Source organism: Hyla sarda, chromosome 4 (genome assembly GCF_029499605.1).
Source record: "Hyla sarda isolate aHylSar1 chromosome 4, aHylSar1.hap1, whole genome shotgun sequence".
NCBI lineage: Eukaryota > Metazoa > Chordata > Amphibia > Anura > Hylidae > Hyla > Hyla sarda.
Window position 1 is genome coordinate 219,602,804 of NC_079192.1, and position 20,644 is coordinate 219,623,447.

The following is a 20,644-nucleotide window of genomic DNA, read 5'->3' on the forward strand; positions in this document are numbered from 1 at the left end:
TTCTTACTTCCTGTTAGCCCGGCAAGTCACACGGAGCTTCAGCCTATCACCGGCAGCAGCGATGTCCCGCCTTAGCCGGTGATAGGCTGAAGCTCCGGGGAACATGCCGGGCTAACAGGAAGTAAGAAGCAAACAGACCAGCGACCCAGACCAGATAAAAATAAGAAAAGTGCACGCCGGACTACTCCTTTAAAAGTTTGTTGTTTTACTTTTTACAACCAAAAGGCACAATGGATGGATAAAACGTTTCAGCAGAGTTCTGCTTTAAAAGGGTTAAGAACTCTGGACTATAAAGAGCATGTGTCAAAGTTCTGCTGCTCAAACAGCAGGCAGCATAAACTAGTGCAGCCAGCGTGATGCCAGGATACTATGAATTACTCTGGTACGCCCAGGAGTTTCAGATAAATCATAGCTTAAAAATGCCACGATGACCTGGATAAGTAGTCACAGGGGTGGTCCTGGGGCCTGCTTCCCACCCCACTGTCCCTGAGTTACATGTCCCTTTCTATACACCTATGTATCACTCAGTGCTTGCAGGGAGGCCTTCAGTCGCTAGGACCTACCCAAATGACTTCTTACGCAGGTCTTAGGAGCATTTGTAAACTATGATTTCTCTGAAATAGTCATTTCAGAGCAATTAATTGTGTGCTGGGATTGCAATTCCTGCCAGTTTTAGGCTACATGCAGTTACGGTCACTCATTCGGGTTTAAAAATTGCAATTATTGAATATAAATCCAGAAATGTGAATGTAAATCAGAAAATTTCCATTATACATGTCCTATATATTTATGATCCATTCCTGGCCTTTTATTTAATAATTGCAATAAAAAATCTGAAAGTGTAAACACTAGGGATCGACAGATTATCGGTTTGGCCGATATCGGCCGATGTTCACGATTTTGGGTGTTATCTGTATCAGCAATTACCTTGCCGATAATGCCCCCCTCCCCCCCCCCAGTTTTATAATTACCTTTTCCCGGGGTCCATGCTACTTCTGGCTCCTGCTGCGTCCTACGTTACACTGTGTGCAATGACGAGTGACGTCCTCAATGCGATGCCACCATCAGTGCACACAGTGACAGCTCAGGAGGACGCCACCGGAGCCAGATGGATTTAGTGGCTGCAGAGTGGACCCCGGGAACAGGTAATTATAAAACCGGGGATGGGGGAGGCAATGGGGCCGGGGCGGTGCAGTGGGGGGTGCGACGCGGCGGTGGGGGGGGGGGCGCGGTGGCAGTGATAGGAATCAGGAGGACCCCCGGCCAGGCAGGGGGAGAGAAGCGGGTGGCGGCGGCCTATGGCACCGCAAAAGCCGCTGCAGTTCATTGATTTAAAGCGCCCGCTTTAAATCAATGATCTGCAGCGGTGTTGGGGGGCTTAAATAGCCGATAATTTATACTGGAATATCAGTATAAATTAACGGCTATCGGCCCTAACCTCCACAGATTATCAGTATCGGCCCAAAAAAAAAAAAAAAAACGATATCTGGCCACTTATTCTATGTGCTATAAAACCCTGTATTGGGCAAAATAAGCACTGCAACATATGAGGTAGAATGTATTCACGAGAGTAAGACTGGCTTCACATAGGGATTTGAATGTCCGCTGCACAGATACTATTTTGGAAGCTCAAATCGGCTGAAATTGTATCTGTGTACAGACATGTAAGGACACATTAACTTTTATGGGGCTGCGGACCCAATCGTAGCCAGCTAGAGACTATGATCTGGTCATTTTCTCGCATGTCAGATTTTTGACATGGACTAAAAATCATGGACATGCCGAGAAAATGACCAGATCGTAGTCACTAGCTGGCTATGATCGGGTCCGCAGCCCCATAAAAGTTAATGGGTCCTTACATGTCTGTGCATAGATACAATTTCAGAAGCTCAAATCGGCTGAAATTGTATCTGTGCGGCGGATACCTGACATTGTGATGTGAAGCCAGCCTAATAGGTCATTTCTTCTTGCTACCTGGCCCCCTAGGCTCTAGGCCTTTTCTAATCGCAACCAATGACTGCTATTTAAATATAAAATAAAATTTACCAGCACTGGTAAAAAGAAAGGAGGAATGTCATCCGTCTTTATAGGCAGCTGCTTTATTGGACTACACTAGATGTTATACATTTGGTCCTTTGTGGCACAGGACTGCAGGGAATGAGAGGGTATCACAGGGTCAGACCATGTCCAGTGCATACAGGAAGTGTAGTCAGCTTTTGTAACAAAGTAGAAATTGAATTTTAGAAGAAATCCAGAATAGAATAATCAAGATAGCACCAGTTACTGTCCAACAGTCTCACACTTCCTGTGCCACCAACATCTGGAAGTTGACAGCTTAATTTGTAGAAAGGCACATACATCTGGCATAGGTGGCACCAATCGTAACATTATGTCACAAGTTACCCATCCTGTGAGCACCAGTCACATTAAAAATAAGGGAATAAATATCCTTCCTTGGAAGTTGGGTTTTCTACAAAATGTAACAATATTGTGTCTTGCACGAATGCCACTAAAAAGTCAGACCACAAAAGCTACAGCTATCCAACGTCTGCTCCACGGAAAACAAGACTGGAGATTGTACAGAAAAGCCTGACTTTATTCAACACCTATAGAAAGACACTAGTGCTAGTTTGTTCATGAGGCTTGGCACAGACAAGCAACCACATGGATCAGAACCAGACACTTATGTTCTTGCAATTCCCTTGACAATTAATAAAAAATAATCATTTTGCATAAACGGGCATCCAGCCTGCAGCGGCTTGGCGCCATCCAGACATTTTGAAAATACTTGGCACCAAAGAAACAAAAAGTTGAAAGAAAGTGAGAAGATACTAAACAAGTCTTTGGATAGGGGGAGAGGAGCTCCGGGTACTGAGGTAGTTGCCACACGAGTAGATCACCCAAGGGTCCCCAAGTCTTTGCATACAAGTAAACCTGTTGCCACCCTCAGCAGACCTGGCACTGCCAGGGGCAATCAGGGAAGCCACCGAAGGCTCATGTCCATGCTTGCTGCATTCCGGACCTTACTCGGACACCCAACTCCAGGGAAGAATGCAGCTTCTGCCCCCCATATTGCAACTACTCCACAATGATCAAGTCCATAGTGCCTGGAGAGCGGAGCAGACGTGGTGGATCCCGGGATCATCTCTCCTGACCAGCGGAGGATCCCGCTCTTCTAGTAGTAAAACTGTATAGTAAAGTGCAGCCACAGGCGAGGGATCCCGGAGACATGTAAACAGGCTGAGCGAAAGTGCACAGGACCTGGCCAGAGCCCGGCCACATCAGGACGACCAGGGCGACACCAGCGGGAAGCGGCGGATCAGGACCACGGGCTGGAGGTTTACCTGGAGGATCTCCTGCGCCCTCCGGCAGGCAGCGGCCGCCTTCGCCTGGCAGGACACGTCTCTCACCCGGATGGTTGGGAAGCTTGTAAGCTTGGGGGCCGCCGCTCTCCAGATGTCCTCCAGCGACCTGCCCAGCAGCAACGGGGTCTCGGACGGGGTCGGGCTGCTGCAGCCACTGCTGGCCCCGGACTCGTCGCTGGCAGCGGTCTTGCCCCGCCGGCGTTTCCTGCAGCTCAGCCTCATGCCTCTCCGCTTTCTCTTCACCGGCGGCTTCTTGGGCTGGGCGGCGGACTGCGGCGGCTCCTTGGTTCTCTTCAACTGGCTGGGGTCCGGCACCACGGAGCGGCATGAAGAGTAGCCGTACACGTCCTTGCTGCGAAGGATGACCGGGGAGAAGTCTCGCTTCAGACTACATAGGAAGTTCCACAGCTCCGTGTCCGAGCTCATGAATTGCTTCGACTCCGGCACGAAGATTTCCAAGGCGTCTTCCAGCGGCTTCATGCCCGCGAACACCAGCTGCGACCGTGAGTACACAACTTTCTCGTCTTCCATGACTCCCGCCGCCTTTGTCTGTTCCCGGCTCGGGCAAGCGAAGAGTTAATCACCGAGGAAAAAAAAAAAAAAACTTAGCTGCTGCTGCCAAAGCTTTATGAGGCGCCCCCTTCTGCCGCCGGCTTTAACGCAGGGCGCTCCAATACCAAGCGAGAAACAAAATGGCTTCTTTGAACAGCCTCTACCGTTGGCTATATAACTGCTTCTTTGAAATACGACATACCCCAGGCCCGCCCACATCGTGGAGATCCGCTGTGGCTATTGGCTTGCCGCAGCATAGTCGTTTCAGCATTGGCTGGCGGCGAGACAATGGGCGGGGCTGTGACGGGCGTGTAGGGGTGCCTAAAGTGGAGTAATAGATGCCGATCCCGAGCGGTGTGGTAACGTCGGCCATGTTACTTTCCCGGCTCGAGAAGGTCTCACTTTGTTTGGCATTGTTTTATTGTTGTGGTGCCCAGCTCCAAGGCTTTCTTTTCAGTGGAAAGTGTGTCTGAATGGATGAAAGGTTATTGAGACGTCTGTAACCAGTCATGGCCAACCATAGCCTTGCCTATATGTGGAGGCTGAGCCATGAGGTGTCCTGCCCTACCCCTGGGGCAGTATGAACAGTAGTACCCATGACAATGGGCATGGGGCATAACTCTCCAATAACCCATATAAATCACTCCCAATACAAAACTTGGTAGCGTAGCGAGAGGGGTATCAGCCTAAAATCTTCATGTGGGGCCAACGCTACCTACAAAATCAGGTGAATGGAAGAAAAGACCATTGTCTCTTATGTTGCCTGACACACCATGGCCACATCCACTCCGCTCACAAGTGCCATATATGGGTGCATTTGTGTCTGTTTCCTCCTTAGGTCTGTATGCCGTGAGTATACGACGTGATAACGGTATAAAGATATTCCAACATATACCGTGGCATAGCCATAAGGTTTAACAAACCAACCTAGTTTACTTTTTATTACAATTGGTCTGTTTTACAAGAATATGTTTTATTTGTAGGATAGATAATCAGGGTAGACTATACCTATGTATCCCACAAATAATAGAGGAGATTTACCATGTGCTGCTTTTTGGTATGATGAACGTATGTAAAGCTCCGCCCAGGCGCATGCCTATTACTATATTCAACGACTCTGTGGCGGCTGTTGTGTCCGATGTAGAAATATATAACCGCTATGATCTGGTGTATATTTCTGCAACTTCATGAGGGGCATTTTTTAAAAGTGAACTTGGTCTTGGTCACTTTAGATCAGAAAAAGTTGCGGGGAAAGTGGTGCCAAATTTCTCAAATGGCGCACGGACATCAATGAATGCCCAATGAACTGCTCCGAATAAATGTTGCAGAGCAGTGGCAGGCCGTGTGACAATTGTATTAAAAATCGCACTGACCTTAATACAATTGTCACATGGAGTGATATAGGGCAGGGTTGAATTACTTTGTTATTTTTTCTATATCTGGTCCGTGCAAATTTTTGTGACTTTTTGCAGAAAAGTCACACATGATAAAATAGTTACCACTGCAAAAAAGTGATCTAAATCAGATCACTTCGTGGTTATAAAAACTTTTTCCTGGGACAAATTTAGATGAAAAAAGTTGTCTAAATTGTTTGATAAATTCCCCTCCATAAGTCCAGTTTCACTGTTTTCGCACTTCTGGTCGTGTGTACATCTAGAGATCACCAGGTGAAGGCTACAATGTTCACTGCCTTAGGCCATGGTCACACGGCTGAAAATGTGCAGAATTTGCACTGGAAAATATGGGCAGACATTCCGTACATTTACTCAATTCAGTATTTTTAGAACTGATCGGAAATGCACCTTCTCCATAGATGGCAATGCATTTCCAAGCAGAATCCACAGAAACATTGAACAGTTTCAATGTTTATGCGGATGCTGGATATCAATCGATGGGCCTCTGCTGCAGCAGAATTCCTGAGCAAAATCTTCCAGCAGAGTACCACTTGGAAATTCGGCTGTGTGAACATAGCCTTAGGGTCCATTCACACGTGTATTTTCTGCTGCAGATTTTACCTCCCATTGGGCCCATGTCCAGCATTCACCCTAAATGTGGTAAATTGCATTCCCGGTCAGCTCAGGGAGCTGGTCCCGATCAGGTGAGAGGGCTGCAGGAGGTCCCTTGCCTGGCTCTGTCCGATTAGTGCTCCAATGCTGCAGGAAGCAATAGCAACCTAAAGCAATGGAGCGCCGATAACTGATCAATGCTGTTCTATGGCACAACATTGAACAGTGTATGCAATCTAAATATTGCATGTAATAGTCCCCTATGGGGACTAAAAGAAAATTGAAAAAATTTTTTTGGTTTTGCACTTTTGTTTCCTCCTCAACTTCTAATAGTCATAGCGCTTTCAATTTTCCACTTGCAGACCCATATGAGGGCTTTTTTTTTGCACCACCAATTGTTATTTGTAATTGCATCAATCATTTCACCACAAAATCTATGGCGCAACAAAAAAATATTTGTGGGGCAAAATAAAAAAACAATGCCATTTTCTAACTTTCCATTCTATGCAATCAGTGCATTTTAAGTAAAAAATGACATGTTATCTTTATTTTGTAGTAGAGATAAGCAAACTTTTGAAAAGCTCGACTCACAGGTTCCGCCAATCTTTTTCAAAATCTGCGGTTCAATTCGGCTTGGTTTGACTCAAACCGGCAATTAAATAATCCCCAAACACTTTCCAAAACATTGCATAGCAGCTCTAAAGCCCTGTCTAAGGCTGGGTTCACATCACGTTTTCTCCCATACAGGAGCGCATACAGCAGGGGGGAGCTAAAACCTCTCGCTCCCGTATTGCCTTTCTATGCGCTCCCATATGTAATTCATTTCAATGAGCCGACCTCAGTGAAACGCTCTGTCCAGTCGGCTCATTTTTGCGCCACGGTTTTAGGTGCGGGTAAAAAGCGCATACGGTGCAAAAATGAGCCGACCAAACGTTTCACTGCCGTCGGCTCATTGAAATGAATTACATACGGGAGCGCATAGAAAGGCAATACGGGAGCGCAAGGTTTTAGCTCTCCCTTGCCGTATGCGCTCCTGTATGGGAGAAAACGTGATGTGAACCAGCCCTAACACTGCTAGGAATATTTTCAAGTAGTTTTCGCCCCTTGGGGATGAAGCCCATTTTTACCTTATCCCTTTAAGGAACAAGCCCATTTTAGGGGTACTCACGTGGAAAACTTTTTTTTTTTAAATCAACTGGTGCCAGAAAGTTAAACAGATTTGTAAATTACTTCTATTAAAAAATCTTAATCCTTCCAGTACTTTTTAGCTGCGGAATACTACAGAGGAAATGGTTTTCTTTTTGGAACACAGAGCTCTCTGCTGACATCATGACTACAGTGCTCTCTGCTGAAATCTCTGTCCATATTAAGAACTGTCCATTGTAGGAGAAAATCCCCATAGCAAACATATGCTGCTCTGGACAGTTCCTAAAATGGATGTCAGCATAGAGCACTGTGGTCATGATGTCAGCAGAGAGCTCTGTGTTCCAAAAAGAAAACCATTTCCTCTGTAGTATACAGATCCTAAAAAGTACTGGAAAGATTAAGATTTTTTAATAGAAGTAATTTACAAATCTCTTTAACTTTCTGGCACCAGTTGATTAAAAAAAAAAAAGTTTTCCATTAACCTCTTAAGGACTCAGGGAGTCCCGGTGTTTAAAACAGGGTCACACCGTTACCCCGCATCACACCGGGTCGCTCCCGGCTGCTATTCATAGCCGGGACCCTGGGCTAACAGCCCGCAGCACCGATCGTTGTGCCGCACGCTATTAACCCTTCAGTCGTGGCGATCAAAGTTTACCGCCATGTCTGAAAGTAAATGCTTCCCGGCAACTCAGTCGGGCTGATCGGGACATCGCAATAAAATCGCAATGTCCCGATCAGCTAGGACGCGAGCGGAGGTCTTCTTACCTGTCTCTGTGGCGTCCGATCTGGGTTTGATTGCTCCAAGCCTTTGCTACAGGCTTGAGCAATCGAGCCCCTATCTCGCTGAACCATGCAAAGCTATGGCTTTCCAGGGATCAGCATAAGAGATCAGTGTGTGCAGTGTTATAGGTCCCTATGGGAGCTATAACACTGCAAAAAAAAAGTTAACAAAGGTCATTTAACCATTTCCCTAATAAAAGTTTGAATCACCCCCCTTTTCCCATTTAAAAAAAACCTGTGTAAATAAAAATAAACATATGTGGTATTGCCGCGTGCGGAAATGTCCGAACTATAAAACTATATAGTTATTTAAATCGCACAGTCAATGGCGTACACGCAAAAAAATTCCAAAGTCCAAAATAGCGTATTTATGGTCACTTTTTATATCATAAAAAAATGAATAAAAAGCGATCAAAAAGTCTGATCAATGCAAAAATAGTACCGATGAAAACTTCAGAACACTGCGCAAAAAATGAGCCCTCATACCAGCCCGTACGCGCAAAAATAAAAAAGTTATAGGGGTTAGAAGATGAGAATTTTTAACATATCAATGTTCCTGCATGAAGTTATGATATTTTTCTGAAGTACGACAATATCCAACCTATATTAGTAGGGGATCATTTTAACCGTATGGACCTACAGAATAAAGATAAGGTGTTATTTTTACCAAAGAATGTACTGCGTAGAAACAGAAGTCCCCAAAAGTTACAAAATGAAATTTTTTCTTCAATTTTGTCGCACAATGAATTTTTTTTCTGTTTTGCCGTGGATTTTTGGGTAAAATGACTAATGTCATTGCAAATAGAATTGGTGGCGCAAAAAATAAGCCATCATATGGAATTTTATGTGCAAAATTGAAAGCGTTATGATTTTTAGAAGGTAATGAGGAAAAAATGAAAGTGCAAAAACGGAAAGGGGTTAAGGACCAGGGGTTTTTCCGTTTTTGCACTTAAATTTTTTCCTCCTTACCTTAAAAAAATCATAACTCTTTCAATTTTGTACCTAAAAATCCATATGCTGGCTTATTTTTTGTGCCAGCAATTCTAATTTGTAATGACAGTAATTTTACCCAAAAATCTATGGCGAAATGGAAACAAAAATCATTGTGCGACAAAATTGAAAAAAAAAAAAAACGCGTTTTGTAACTTTTGGGGGCTTCTGTTTCTACGCAGTACATTTGTTGGTAAAATTACATGTTATCTTTATTCTGTAGGTCCATACGATTAAAATGATGCCCTACTAATATACCGTAGGTTTGATTTTGTCGTACTTCTGAAATCTGAAAATCAGAACTACCTGCAGGAAAATTTATAGGTTTAAAATTGTCATCTTCTGACCCCTATAACTTTCTTATTTTTCCGCATATGGGGCAGTATGAGGGCTCATCTTTTGCGCCGTGGTCTGAATTTTTTAAGCGGTACCATTTTTGTATTGATCGGACTTGTTGATCGCTTTTTATAAATTTTTTCATGATATAAAAAGTGACCAAAAATGCACTATTTTGGACTTTGGAATTTTTTTGCGCGTACGCCATTGACTGTGCGGTTTAATTAATGATATATTTTTATATTCGGACATTTCCGCACGCGGCAATACCACATATGTTTATTTTTATTTACACTTTTTTTTTTAAATGGGAAAAGGGGGTGATTCAAACTTTTATTAGGGAAGGTGTTAAATGATCTTTATTCACTTTTTTTTTTCCACTTTTTTTTTTGCAGTGTTATAGCTCCCATAGGGACCTATAACACTGCACACACTGATCTTTCACATTGATCACTGGTTTCTCATAGGAAACCAGTGATCAATGATCCTGCCGCTTGACTGCTCATGCCTGGATCTCAGGCACTGAGCAGTCATTCGGCGATCGGACACAAGGAGGCAAGGTAGGAGACCCTCCTCCTGTCCCACAGCTGTTCGGGATGCCGAGATTTCGCCACGGACATTCCGAACAGCCCCCTGAGCTAGCCGGCAGTGATGTGCTTTCACTTTAGGCGCAGCGTTCAACTTTGAACGCCGCGTCTAAAGGGTTAATAGCGCGCAGCACCGCGATCATTGCCGCGTGCTATTAGCCACGGGTCCCATGTCGTGGCCCCGCATTAAAGAAAGGGAAAGGACTCAGGACGTACCGGTACGGGTACGTCCTTGGTCCTTAAGTGGTTAAGGACCAGGCCAATTTTATTTTTGCATTTTCGTTTTTTCCTCCTTGCCCTCTAAAATCCATAACTCTTTTATATTTCCATCTACAGACCCATATAAGGGCTTGTTTTTAGTGTGACCAATTGTACTTTGTAATGAAACCTCTTATTTTATCATAAATTGTATGGCAAACCCCCAAAATTATTTTTTTAGGGAGGAAATTTAAATGAAAACCACAATTTTGCACATTTTGGAGGGTTTCGTTTTCACACTGTACGGTAAAAATTATGTGTTCTTTATTCTGTGGGTCAATACAATTAAAATGATACCCATGGCTAGATACTTTTATATTTTTGTACAAAAACTTTTTGTACAAAATCAGTAATCTAAAATCGTCCTATTTTGGCCACCTATATCTTTTTCATTTTTCCGTATATAGGGCGGTATGAGGGCTCATATTTTGCGCTGTCATCTGTACTTTTTATCAATACCACATTTGCATATTATAAACTTTTAGATAATTTTTTTATTAATTTTTTTTGGAAAATATGACTAATAAGCAGCATTTTTTTTATTTTTTTTTTATTTTTTACATTTACGTTGTTCACTGTACAGGATCATTAACATTATATTTTGATAGTTCAGACATTTACGCACGCAGCGATACCAAATATGTTTATAAAAAAAAAATGCTGGCCGTGAGCGCATGATCCCCTTACCTTATGCTGCTGACGAGGCTGGGACTCCTATCGCAGGACGCGCCGGCATGTGAGCCCCAGTCCGTCACTCTCTGGGTGGTTCTCCTGCCTCTTCCTCTATGCTCCGGTGCGTGTGTCCCTGTCCCCTAGAGCTTTAAGATTTAAAGGGCCAGTACGCTCATTAGTGTAATCCACCTTTGGCTTATGTATAAATTCCTCCACCCTCCTCAGTTCCCTGATGGATCTTTGTTACCTTGTGCCTTTGAGAAAGCGTTCCTCTGTATTGCCTTGCCGTGTATCAGATCTCTTGCTCTTGTGACTTGACCTTGCTCCTCTGCCGCCTGCCTAGTTGACCTCCTGCTTCGCTTTTGACTACGCTACTGTGCCGCCTGCCCTGACCTTCTGTTATCCTGACTACGAGCTGCCTTATCCCTCCTGTACCTCACATCTCCTCAGCCACCTGTGTCGTCAAGCCGTGCCAGGGGTAGCGACCTGGGTGCCGCCTGCAGCAGCAAGTCCATCCCGCTTTGCTGTGGGTTCTGGTGAAAACCAGCAGCACCTTAGACTCCGCTCCCTGGTATGGTCCGAGTCATCTGCCACACAGGTCCAGCGGATCCACATCCACCATGATTCCTGTCTTCAGAAACGTGAGTGTTACAGAGTAAAATGGGAAAAAAGGACAATTTTCTTTTTTATTGGGGGAGGGGATTTTTCACTTTCTTTTCACTTTTTATTTTTAGATTTTTAAACTTTTTTTTACACTTTTTGTGTCCCCATAGGGGATTATCTATAGCAATCATTTGATTGCTAATACTGTTCAGTGCTATGCATAGGGCATAGCACTGATTAGTATTATCGTCTATCTTCTGCTCTGGTCTGCTCGATCTCAGACCAGAGCAGGAGACCCCGGGAGACGGACAGAGGCAGGTCCCTCACAGGTGACCGGATCCCCGCGGCAGTGCTGCGGGCAATCATCATCTATTTTAACATGCGCACTGCCACAGATGCCGTGATCTGCACGATCGCGGATGTTAGCAGCCGGAACCTGCCGTGTACGCACTGCTCTGATGCTCGCAATCATACACAGGACGTAAATGTACCTCCTGGTGCGCTAAGTACCGCCGCACCAGGACGTACATTTTTGTCCGCAGTTTTTAAAGGGGTATTCCAGGATCTTTTTTTTTTATTTGACTATACTATAGGGGCTGTAAAGTTAGTGTAGTTCATAATATAGCGTCTGTACCTGTGTGTGACAGTGGTCTCGCACTTCTTCTGTGATTATTGCCCCAATATTTATTTTTAACAGCATACAAAATTACTCATGTCTCTGGATTTCCCAGGTTGCAGCGCATGGAGACCTGACATCACTAGTCAGGTGATTAGAGGGAGCCGGTCTGCTTCAATTTAGCAACAGCTGTAGGCCCCCTGTATAGAAAACACTGTTTCAATGGGTGTGATCTCAAACTTTCAAGCATAGTACTGTGGGGTGTGTAGTTTAGAGAACAAAATCCAACAGGAAATACCCAGTATTGGCAGGTGAGTACTAAAGTACTCTTATTGTGGATAACCCCTTTAAGGACGAGGCCAATTTTAGTTTTTTCCTCCTCCCCTTCTAAAAATCATAACACTTTCAATTTTGCATCTACAGAATCGTACTTTGTAATGATATCACTTATTTTATAACATAATCTGTGGCGAAACAAGAAAAAAACTTATTTGTGGGGTGAAATAAAAAAACAACAACATAATTTTGTAACTTTTTGGCGGCTTCCTCTTCTATGCAGTGCACTTTTTGGTAAAAATGACACCTTGGCCCTCATTTACTATTGCAAACCTGACATGTTTTGTCGGGTTGTGCTCCAGATTCTGTCGCACTGCGCCAGAAATTCTGTCTGCGGCAGAATTGAAAAAAGCCTGAAAAAGGGGTGTGGTCGCTGGGAAAAGGGGCATGGTCTCCGAAAAGGGGCGTGTTCCTGCCATTTTCACAAAAGCCCAACATATTTACTAAGGTTTCCACATAAAATATGGTGGATTTGAGCTGAGGAAACCCAGTCAGATCAGAGCATGTGTAAAAAAAGCAAAGTGTAGGGAAAGTGGAAAATGTAGGGAAACCTTAGTAAATACTGTGGAAAATAAATTGTAGGGAATTGAAACCCACAAAGAAACCTACACTCCACTCTTAGTAAATAAGGGCCCTTGTTTTTATTCTGTAGGTCCATATGGTTACAAGCATACCCAATTCATGTAGGTGTTTATTTTATTTTGCTACTTTAAAGGACATGTCCGGTGCTCACTTTTCTTATTGTATCCGTTCCAAAATAAAAGAAAACAAACTTTCTGTTACCTGCCTAAGCTCCCCCGGTGCTCCGGTACAGGTGTTCGGTCCCCGGGCAGTATTCTTCTTACTTCCTGTTAGCCCGGCACGTCACACGGAGCTTCAGGTTATCACTGGCCGAGGCGGGACATCGCTGCGGCCGGTGATAGGCTGAAGCTCCGTGTGACGTGCCGGGCTAACAGGAAGTAAGAAGAATACAGCCCAGGGACCGAACACCTGTACTGGAGCATTGGGGGAGCGTAGACAGGTAAGAGAAAGTTTGTTTTCTTTTATTTTGCAGCCCGGAACAGATACAATAATAAAATTAGAACTACATGCACCAAAATTAGTATGTTTGAAATTGTCATGTTCTGATCCCTATAACTTTCTTATTTTTCCACATACGAGGCTATATGAGAGCAAATTTTTTGCGCAGTGGTCTGTAGTTTTTATCGGTACCATTTTTGTTTTGATGGGACTTTTTGAACGTTTTTATTATGAAGTGACCAAAAATGCACAATTTTAGACTTTGGTATTTTTTTACGTGTACGCCATCGACCATTTAACTTCCCTTATATTTTAATAGTTCTGACATTTGCGCATTATTTTTATTTAATTTAAAAAAAAATAGGAAAAGGGAGGATTTTTTTTTTTACATTAGTTTTTTTTTTTTTTAAGCTCCCAGAGGGGGCTACAACATGCAATCTTTTGATTGCATAAACTGATCAATGCTTTGCCATAGCATTGATCAGTGTTATTGGTACCTGCATAGTAGGCTGGAAGTGACAGATCACCGATCGTATAGCGAGGAGGTAGGTAAGGGCCCTCCCGCTGTCCTCTCAGCTGATCGGGACATCGCAGTTTCACTGCGATGGTCCTGCTCAGCTGAGCTGCCAGGATACTTTTACTTTCGGTTTAGACGCCACAATCAACTTTGATTGCAGCATCTAAAGGGTTAATGCCGGGCATCGGTCCGATCAGTGATGCCCGGCATTACCCCTGGCTCCTGGCTGCACCATATAGAGGTTTGAAGCGTGCTCCGCTCGTGAGTGTGCTTCAAACCCTGGTAACGGGACCAGGGCGTACATGTACGCCCTCAGTCCTTATATACCGGGACGCCAAGGCGTACCTGTACTCCCTCCATCCCCAACAGGTTAAAGTGGTTTAAAGGCTCAGTTATGGTGACATGCGGTAACCCATGGTAACTACTACAGATTGAAATTTCTTAGGCTTAATCACACCAAAATAAAGTAGCATAAAGTATCCCTGGTTGTCGGTAAATATCTGCCGGTGTTAACCTCTTAAGGATGTAGGGTGTACCTGTACACCCTACGCCCAGTCCCGGTAAATAAAACGGGGTCACGCCGTGACCCCGCTACATACCAGGTCGGTCCTGGCGGCTAATGATAGCCGGGACCCTGGGCTAATAGCATGCGGCACCGATCGTTGTGCCGCGCGCTATTAACCCTTTAGACGCGGCATCCTTAAGGGGTTAAAATACAAACAGAGGTATTGGAAGATGCAAAGGCTTTTTTCAAGCGTGCCAAAAATTATCCCTTTCTTTGGAGTAGCAACAGGTTTTGAGTCTGGCAAGTGAAGACGGCATGAATTTTTCCAAGCATTCCAAAAACGATCCCTTTTATTGGGAGTAGCAACAGAATTGGTGTTCTAAAATAGTGAAAAAGAAATAGCTTTTGTACGAAAAACTAATTTTCGCTTTTTTTGTGGATGATGGGTTGTGTACGTGTAGGCCTGGCTGGAATTAGAGTGATGGTGGATTGCTGTGACTAGTAGTAGCCAGTGTACAGCTGGATCAATAAAATATCCACTTACAGGTCACCTGTGTGGGTCCAAATTAGGTTTGAGAGGTATAATTTGGCCAAATGAGAAGCAACCCACCTTTTATACACTAGATATACATCATAGATTATATTGTTTTGGATACGTACACAGTATTTTCTCATACGATAACAAGGAAACATTCCTCAGCCCTCATAATCACTGGAGACCCCCACATCTCCCCACATACAACCATATCTCATGGTCATGCTCATAGAATCATTGTTTTTCTGGTATTTAATCATCCAGTTACTGTTAACTATTTAGTTTCCATATCACTAGTATACAGCATGAGATGGCAAACTGATGTTAATAGTAGTACCTAGCGTACAGAAGGTGTGACGGTAGTACTGTGTAATCAGTGTAACTTGACACATATTTTTTCCAATTTTGCCAGCCAGGCGACCCAGTAACAGGTTCCTAAAATATATTTTTTTCCAATTTTGCCAGCCAGGTGACCCAGACCTGGTTAAAAGTAAGAGGAAGCGGTGCGGAGGCTAACCATATTGGCGCTTTTGGTCAACGAAGGCATGTTTAAAAGCATACCAATGGCTAAACCTAACACACAGTTTCCTGCACATACCCAGCATTTCTTAAGAAACGTTTGACGACAAGATTTAGCTTGTGTGCAATACAGAGACAAAATTATTATTTTTTTTTTTCTTTGAATTTTGCCCCAGCCAGACAGCACAGGCCTGGCTGGAGGTTACACCATTAAAAGAGTACTATGGTGTGTTTTTTGATTATCCCTCTGTGCCTGGGCTGCCAAACAAAACAAACTTTAACTCACCTTCCTCCGTTCCCCCGTTGTGCTGATATCGGTGTCCAGTTCTCCGGTCTCTGCCTTCTTCCACTTCCTGTATGATGGTGAGTCACATTGCGCTCAGCGTATCATTGGCCGCAGCAATGTCCCACTGCAGCCGGTGATACGCCGAGCAGGAAGGTGAGTTAAAGTTTGTTTTGTTTCGTTTGGCAGCCAGGGCACAGAGCGATGATAAAAAAAAACTCCTAGTACTCCTTTAGTACTCCCATAGTACTCCTTTAACCACATAGGGACCTAGGGCGTACAGGTACGCCTTCGGTCCCTGGTACTCAAGGACCCAGGGCGTACCTGTACACCCGTGGGAATTTCGGTCCTTGCCGGGCGGGGACCGGACCGGGGTGACTGCTGATATCGATCAGCAGGCACCCCGCGTAAATGTCAGCAGACCCCCCCATGTCAGCGATCGGCACAAATCACAAGGGAATTCACACCTGCGTTTTGCGCCAGTTCCAGGTCTATGGTGACCCGGAATATAAGGGGGATCGTGGTTGTCCATGACACCTACGATCCCCCTGAAGGGATAGGAGTGAGGTGGCAGGGGTGCCACCCCTCCTATCCCTGCTATTGGTCGTCAAGACGCGATGACCAATAGCAGATCGGGCGGGGGGGGGGGGGTTAACTTTCGTTTTCCCCATTCTGCCCACCCACAATAGGCGGGGCAGAATGGCGAAACCGAAGGGGACCGGGGGGGCGAAGTCCACTCACCCATCGGCGACGGAAGTGGACGATGATCAACGGCGGCAGCGGGTGACGATCAGCGGAAGAAGAGGACGGCTATGCGACTCCCTGAATCCTACGGAAGCCAGTGAGTTGCCTAGCAACATCTGGAGGGCTACAGTCTGAGACCACTATACAGTGGTCTCTATACTGTAGCCCTCCAGATGTTGCAAAACTACAACTCCCAGCATGTCCAGACAGCTATTTGCTGTGTGGCATGCTGGGATTTGCAGTTTTGCAACAGCTGGAGGGCTACAGTTTGGAGATCACAGTGCAGTGATCCAACTTTGGCCCTCTATATCTTGTAAAACTACAACTCCTAGCATGCCCACACTGCAGTTTGCTGTCTGTGCATGCTGGGATTTGTAGTTGCGTACCTCCAGCTGTTGCATAATTACATCTTCTAGCATGCCCTTCGGCGATCAGTACATGCTGGGAGTTGTAGTTTTACAACAGCTGGAGGCACACTGGTTGGAAAATACTGAGTTAGATAACTGAAGGTTTTCCAACCAGTGTGCCTCCAGCTGTTGCAACAGTGCAATTCCCAGCATGCATGGTCTGTCAGTACATGCTGAGAGTTGTAGTTTTGAAACAGCTGGAGGTTTGCCCACCCCCCTTGTGAATGTACAGGGTACATTCAAACGGGCAGGTTTACAGTTAGTTTTCTGCTTCAAGTGTGGGCTGCGGCAATTTTTTTGCCGCAGCGCAAACTCCTAGCGGGAAACTCACCATAAATGCCCGCCAGTGTGATCCTAAAAACACTACACTACACTACACTAACAAATAATAAAGGGTAAAACACTACATACATACACACCCTTACACTGTCCCCCCCCCCCCAATAAAAATGAAAAATGTATCGAACAGCAGTGTTTCCAAAACAGAGCCTCCAGCTGTTGCAAAACAACAACTCCCAGCATTTCCGGACAGCCACTGACTGTCCAGGCATGCTGGGAGTTTAGCAACAGCTGGAGGCACCCTGTTTTGGAATCACTGGCGTAGAATACTCCTATGTCCACCCCTATGCAATCCCTAAGTTAGTCCTCAAATGCGCATGGCGCACTCTCACTTCGGAGCCCTGTTGTATTTCAAGGAAATAGTTTAGGGTCACATATGGGGTATTTCCGTACTCAGGAGAAATTGCACTTCAAATTTTGGGGCTTTTTTCCTTTTACCCCTTATGAAAAGGAAAAGTTGGGGGCTACACCAGCCTGTTAGTGTAAAAAAAATAAAACATTTTATACTAACATGCTGGTGTTGCGGTAAAAGCATAAAAAAGACCCCCAAAGTTTGTAACGCAATTTCTCCGTAAAATGCTCTGCGGGCGCACAACAAGGCTCAGGAGTGAGAGCGCACTATATACATTTGAGGCCTAAATTGGTGATTTGCACAGGGGTGGCTGATTTTACAGCGATTCTGACATAAACGCAAAAAAATAAATACCCACATGTGACTGCACAGAATGTAACAAGGGGTATAGTGAGCTTTAACACCCCACATGTGTTTGACGAATTTTCATTAAAGTTGGATGGGAAAATGAAAAAAAAAATGTTTTCACTTAAATGCTGGTGTTACCCTATATTTTTTATTTTCACAAGGGAAAATAGGAAAAAAGCCCCCCAAAATGTGTAACCCCATTTCTTCTGAGTAAGAAAATACCCCATATGTGGATGTAAAGTGTTCTGCAGGCGAGCTACAATGCTCAGAAGAGAAGGAGTGCATTGGGATTTTAAAGAGAAAATTTGTCCGGAATTGAAGGCACCAGAACAATGGACGCCCCCACATGCGACCACTTTTTGGAAACTACACCCCTCACAGAATGTAATAAGGGGTACAGTGAGCATTTACGCCCCACAGGTGGAACAGTGATCCGTGAAAATGAAAAATTGAATTTTTTATTTGCACAGCCCACTGTTCCAAAGATCTGTCAAACGCCAATGGGGTGTAAATACTCACTGCACCCCTTATTAAATTCTATGAGGGGTGTAGTTTCCAAAATGGGGTCACATTTGGGGGGGATTCACTGTTCTGGCACCACGGGGGGGGGTTTGTACACGCACATGGCCCCGACTTGCATTCCAAACAAATTCTTTCAGAAAGCTCAATGGCGCTCCTCCTCTTCTGAGCATTGTAGTGCGCCAGAAGAGCCCTTGACCTCCACTCATGGGGTATTTCCATACTCAGAAGAAATGGGGTTACAAATTTTGGGGTCATTTTCTCCTATAACCCCTTGTAAAAATGTAAAATTTGGGGAAAAAACATGCATTTTAGTGAAAATTTGTTTTTTTTTTCATTTACACATCTAACTTTCACAAAAAGTCGTCAAACACCTGTGGAGTGTTAAGGCTCACTGTACCCTTGTTATGTTCCTTGAGGGGTGTAGTTTCCAAAATAGTATGCCATGTGTTTTTTTTTCTGTTCTGACACCATAGGGGCTTCCTAAATGTGACATGCCCCCCAAAAACCATTTCAGCAAAATTTGCTTTTCAAAAGCTAAATGTGACTCCTTCTCTTCTGAGCATTGTAGTATGCCCACAGAGCATTTTACGTCCTAACATGGGGTATTTATATACTCAGAAGAGATGGGGTTACAAATTTTGGGGGGCATTTTCTGCCATTACCCTTGTAAAAATGATAAATTTGGGGAAAAAACTGCACTTTAGCGGAAATTTATTTTTTTCATTTACACATCCGACTTTAACGTAAAGTTGTCAAACTCCTGTGGAGTGTTATGGCTCACTGGACCCCTTGTTATGTGCCTTGAGGGGTGTAGTTTCCAAAATGGTATGCCATGTGGGGTTTTTCTGCTGTTCTGGCACCATAGGGGGGGCTTCCTAAATGTGACATGCCCCCCAAAAACCATTTCAGCAAAATCCACTCTCCAAAATCCCATTGTCGCTCCTTCCCTTCTGAGCCCTCTACTGCGCCCGCCGAACAATTGACATGCACATATGAGGTACCGGTATTTCCTTACTCAAGAGAAATTGCATTAAAAATTTTGGGTGGCTTTTTCTCCTATTACCCCTTGTAAAAATTCAAAAACTGGGTCTACAAGAACATGCGAGTGTAAAAAATGAAGATTTTCTCCTTCACTTTGCTGCTATTCCTGTGAAACACCTAAAGGGTTAACAAACTTTCTGAATGTCATTTTGAATACTTTCAGGGGTGCAGTTTTTATAATGGGGTAATTTATGGGGTATTTTTAATAAGAAGGCCCTTCAAATCCACTTCAAACCTGAACTGGTCCCTGAAAAATTCAGATTTTGAAAATTTTGTGAAAAATTGGAAAATTGCTGCTGAACTTTAAAGCCCTCTGATGTCTTCCGAAAGTAAAAACATGTCAACTTTATGATGAAAATATAAAGTAGACATATTGTATATGTGAACCAAAATATTATTTTTTTGGAATGTCTGTTTTCCTTACAAGCAGAGAGCTTCAAAGTTAGAAAAATGCAAAATTTTCATTTTTTTCATAAAATTTTGGAATTTTTCACTAAGAAATGATTCAAGTATCGCGAAAATTTACCACTAACATAAAGTAGAATATGTCACGAAAAAACAATCTCTGAATCAGAATGAAAGGTAAAAGCATCCCAGAGTTATTAATGCTTAAAGTGACAGTGGTCAGATGTTCAAAAAATGTCCAGGTCCTTAAGGTATAAATGGGCTGGGTCCTTAAGGGGTGTGATGGTGGTGACATAGTGGTTGACTAGTGTGAGTTGTAGTAGACAGCGTACAGCGGGATTGTAAAGATTATTTTATTTTTATTTTGCCCCAGCCAGCTGGAGGTTGCACTTAGAAATTTGTTTAAGCCAGATACGGTTTCCACAATAGCCATCCAGAACTAATCCAGTCATGAGCTCATATGACGTTCTGTGCAGAAAACTCCTGCTCTAGCACTTAGACACAGATAGCAGAGGATTCACACTTCCTCTCACTTAGTTATGAAGAGGGAGGGATAGGCATCCTCTCTTGCTCTCCATGCGCAAACAAGTGTGCCTGAAAACTTAGCAATGTCATTGATGTGCCTGTTACGCCGAGCGCTCCGGGTCCCCGCTCCTCCCCGGAGCGCTCGCTACACTCTCCTCACTGCAGCGCTCCGGTCAGATCCACTGACCCGGGGCGCTGCGATACCGCCTCCAGCCGGGATGCGATTCGCGATGCGGGTAGCGCCCGCTCGCGATGCGCACCCCGGCTCCCGTACCTGACTCGCTCCCCGTCGGTCCTGTCCCGGCGCGCGCGGCCCCGCTCCTTAGGGCGCGCGC

At 44.4% G+C, this 20,644-nt stretch overlaps 2 protein-coding genes across 3 annotated transcripts in view; one reads left to right on the plus strand and one right to left on the minus strand.

Annotated features, from left to right (window-relative positions):
- Positions 1 to 1,920: 1,920 nt before the first annotated feature.
- On the minus strand, positions 1,921 to 3,903 carry CCDC71L (coiled-coil domain containing 71 like). Its single transcript, XM_056573587.1, has one exon. The coding sequence runs from the start codon at positions 3,894 to 3,896 to the stop codon at positions 3,282 to 3,284; it is 615 nt and encodes a 204-aa protein (XP_056429562.1). The 5' UTR covers positions 3,897 to 3,903; the 3' UTR covers positions 1,921 to 3,281.
- A 318-nt stretch (positions 3,904 to 4,221) lies between these two features.
- PIK3CG (phosphatidylinositol-4,5-bisphosphate 3-kinase catalytic subunit gamma) overlaps positions 4,222 to 20,644 on the plus strand; it is a 191,695-nt gene continuing 175,272 nt past the window's right edge. For both annotated transcript variants that reach the window (XM_056573579.1, XM_056573582.1), the window contains exon 1: positions 4,222 to 4,312. In XM_056573579.1, the coding sequence (XP_056429554.1) occupies positions 4,256 to 4,312 (57 nt within the window). In that variant the 5' untranslated portion in view covers positions 4,222 to 4,255. The remainder of the gene's footprint in view (positions 4,313 to 20,644) is intronic.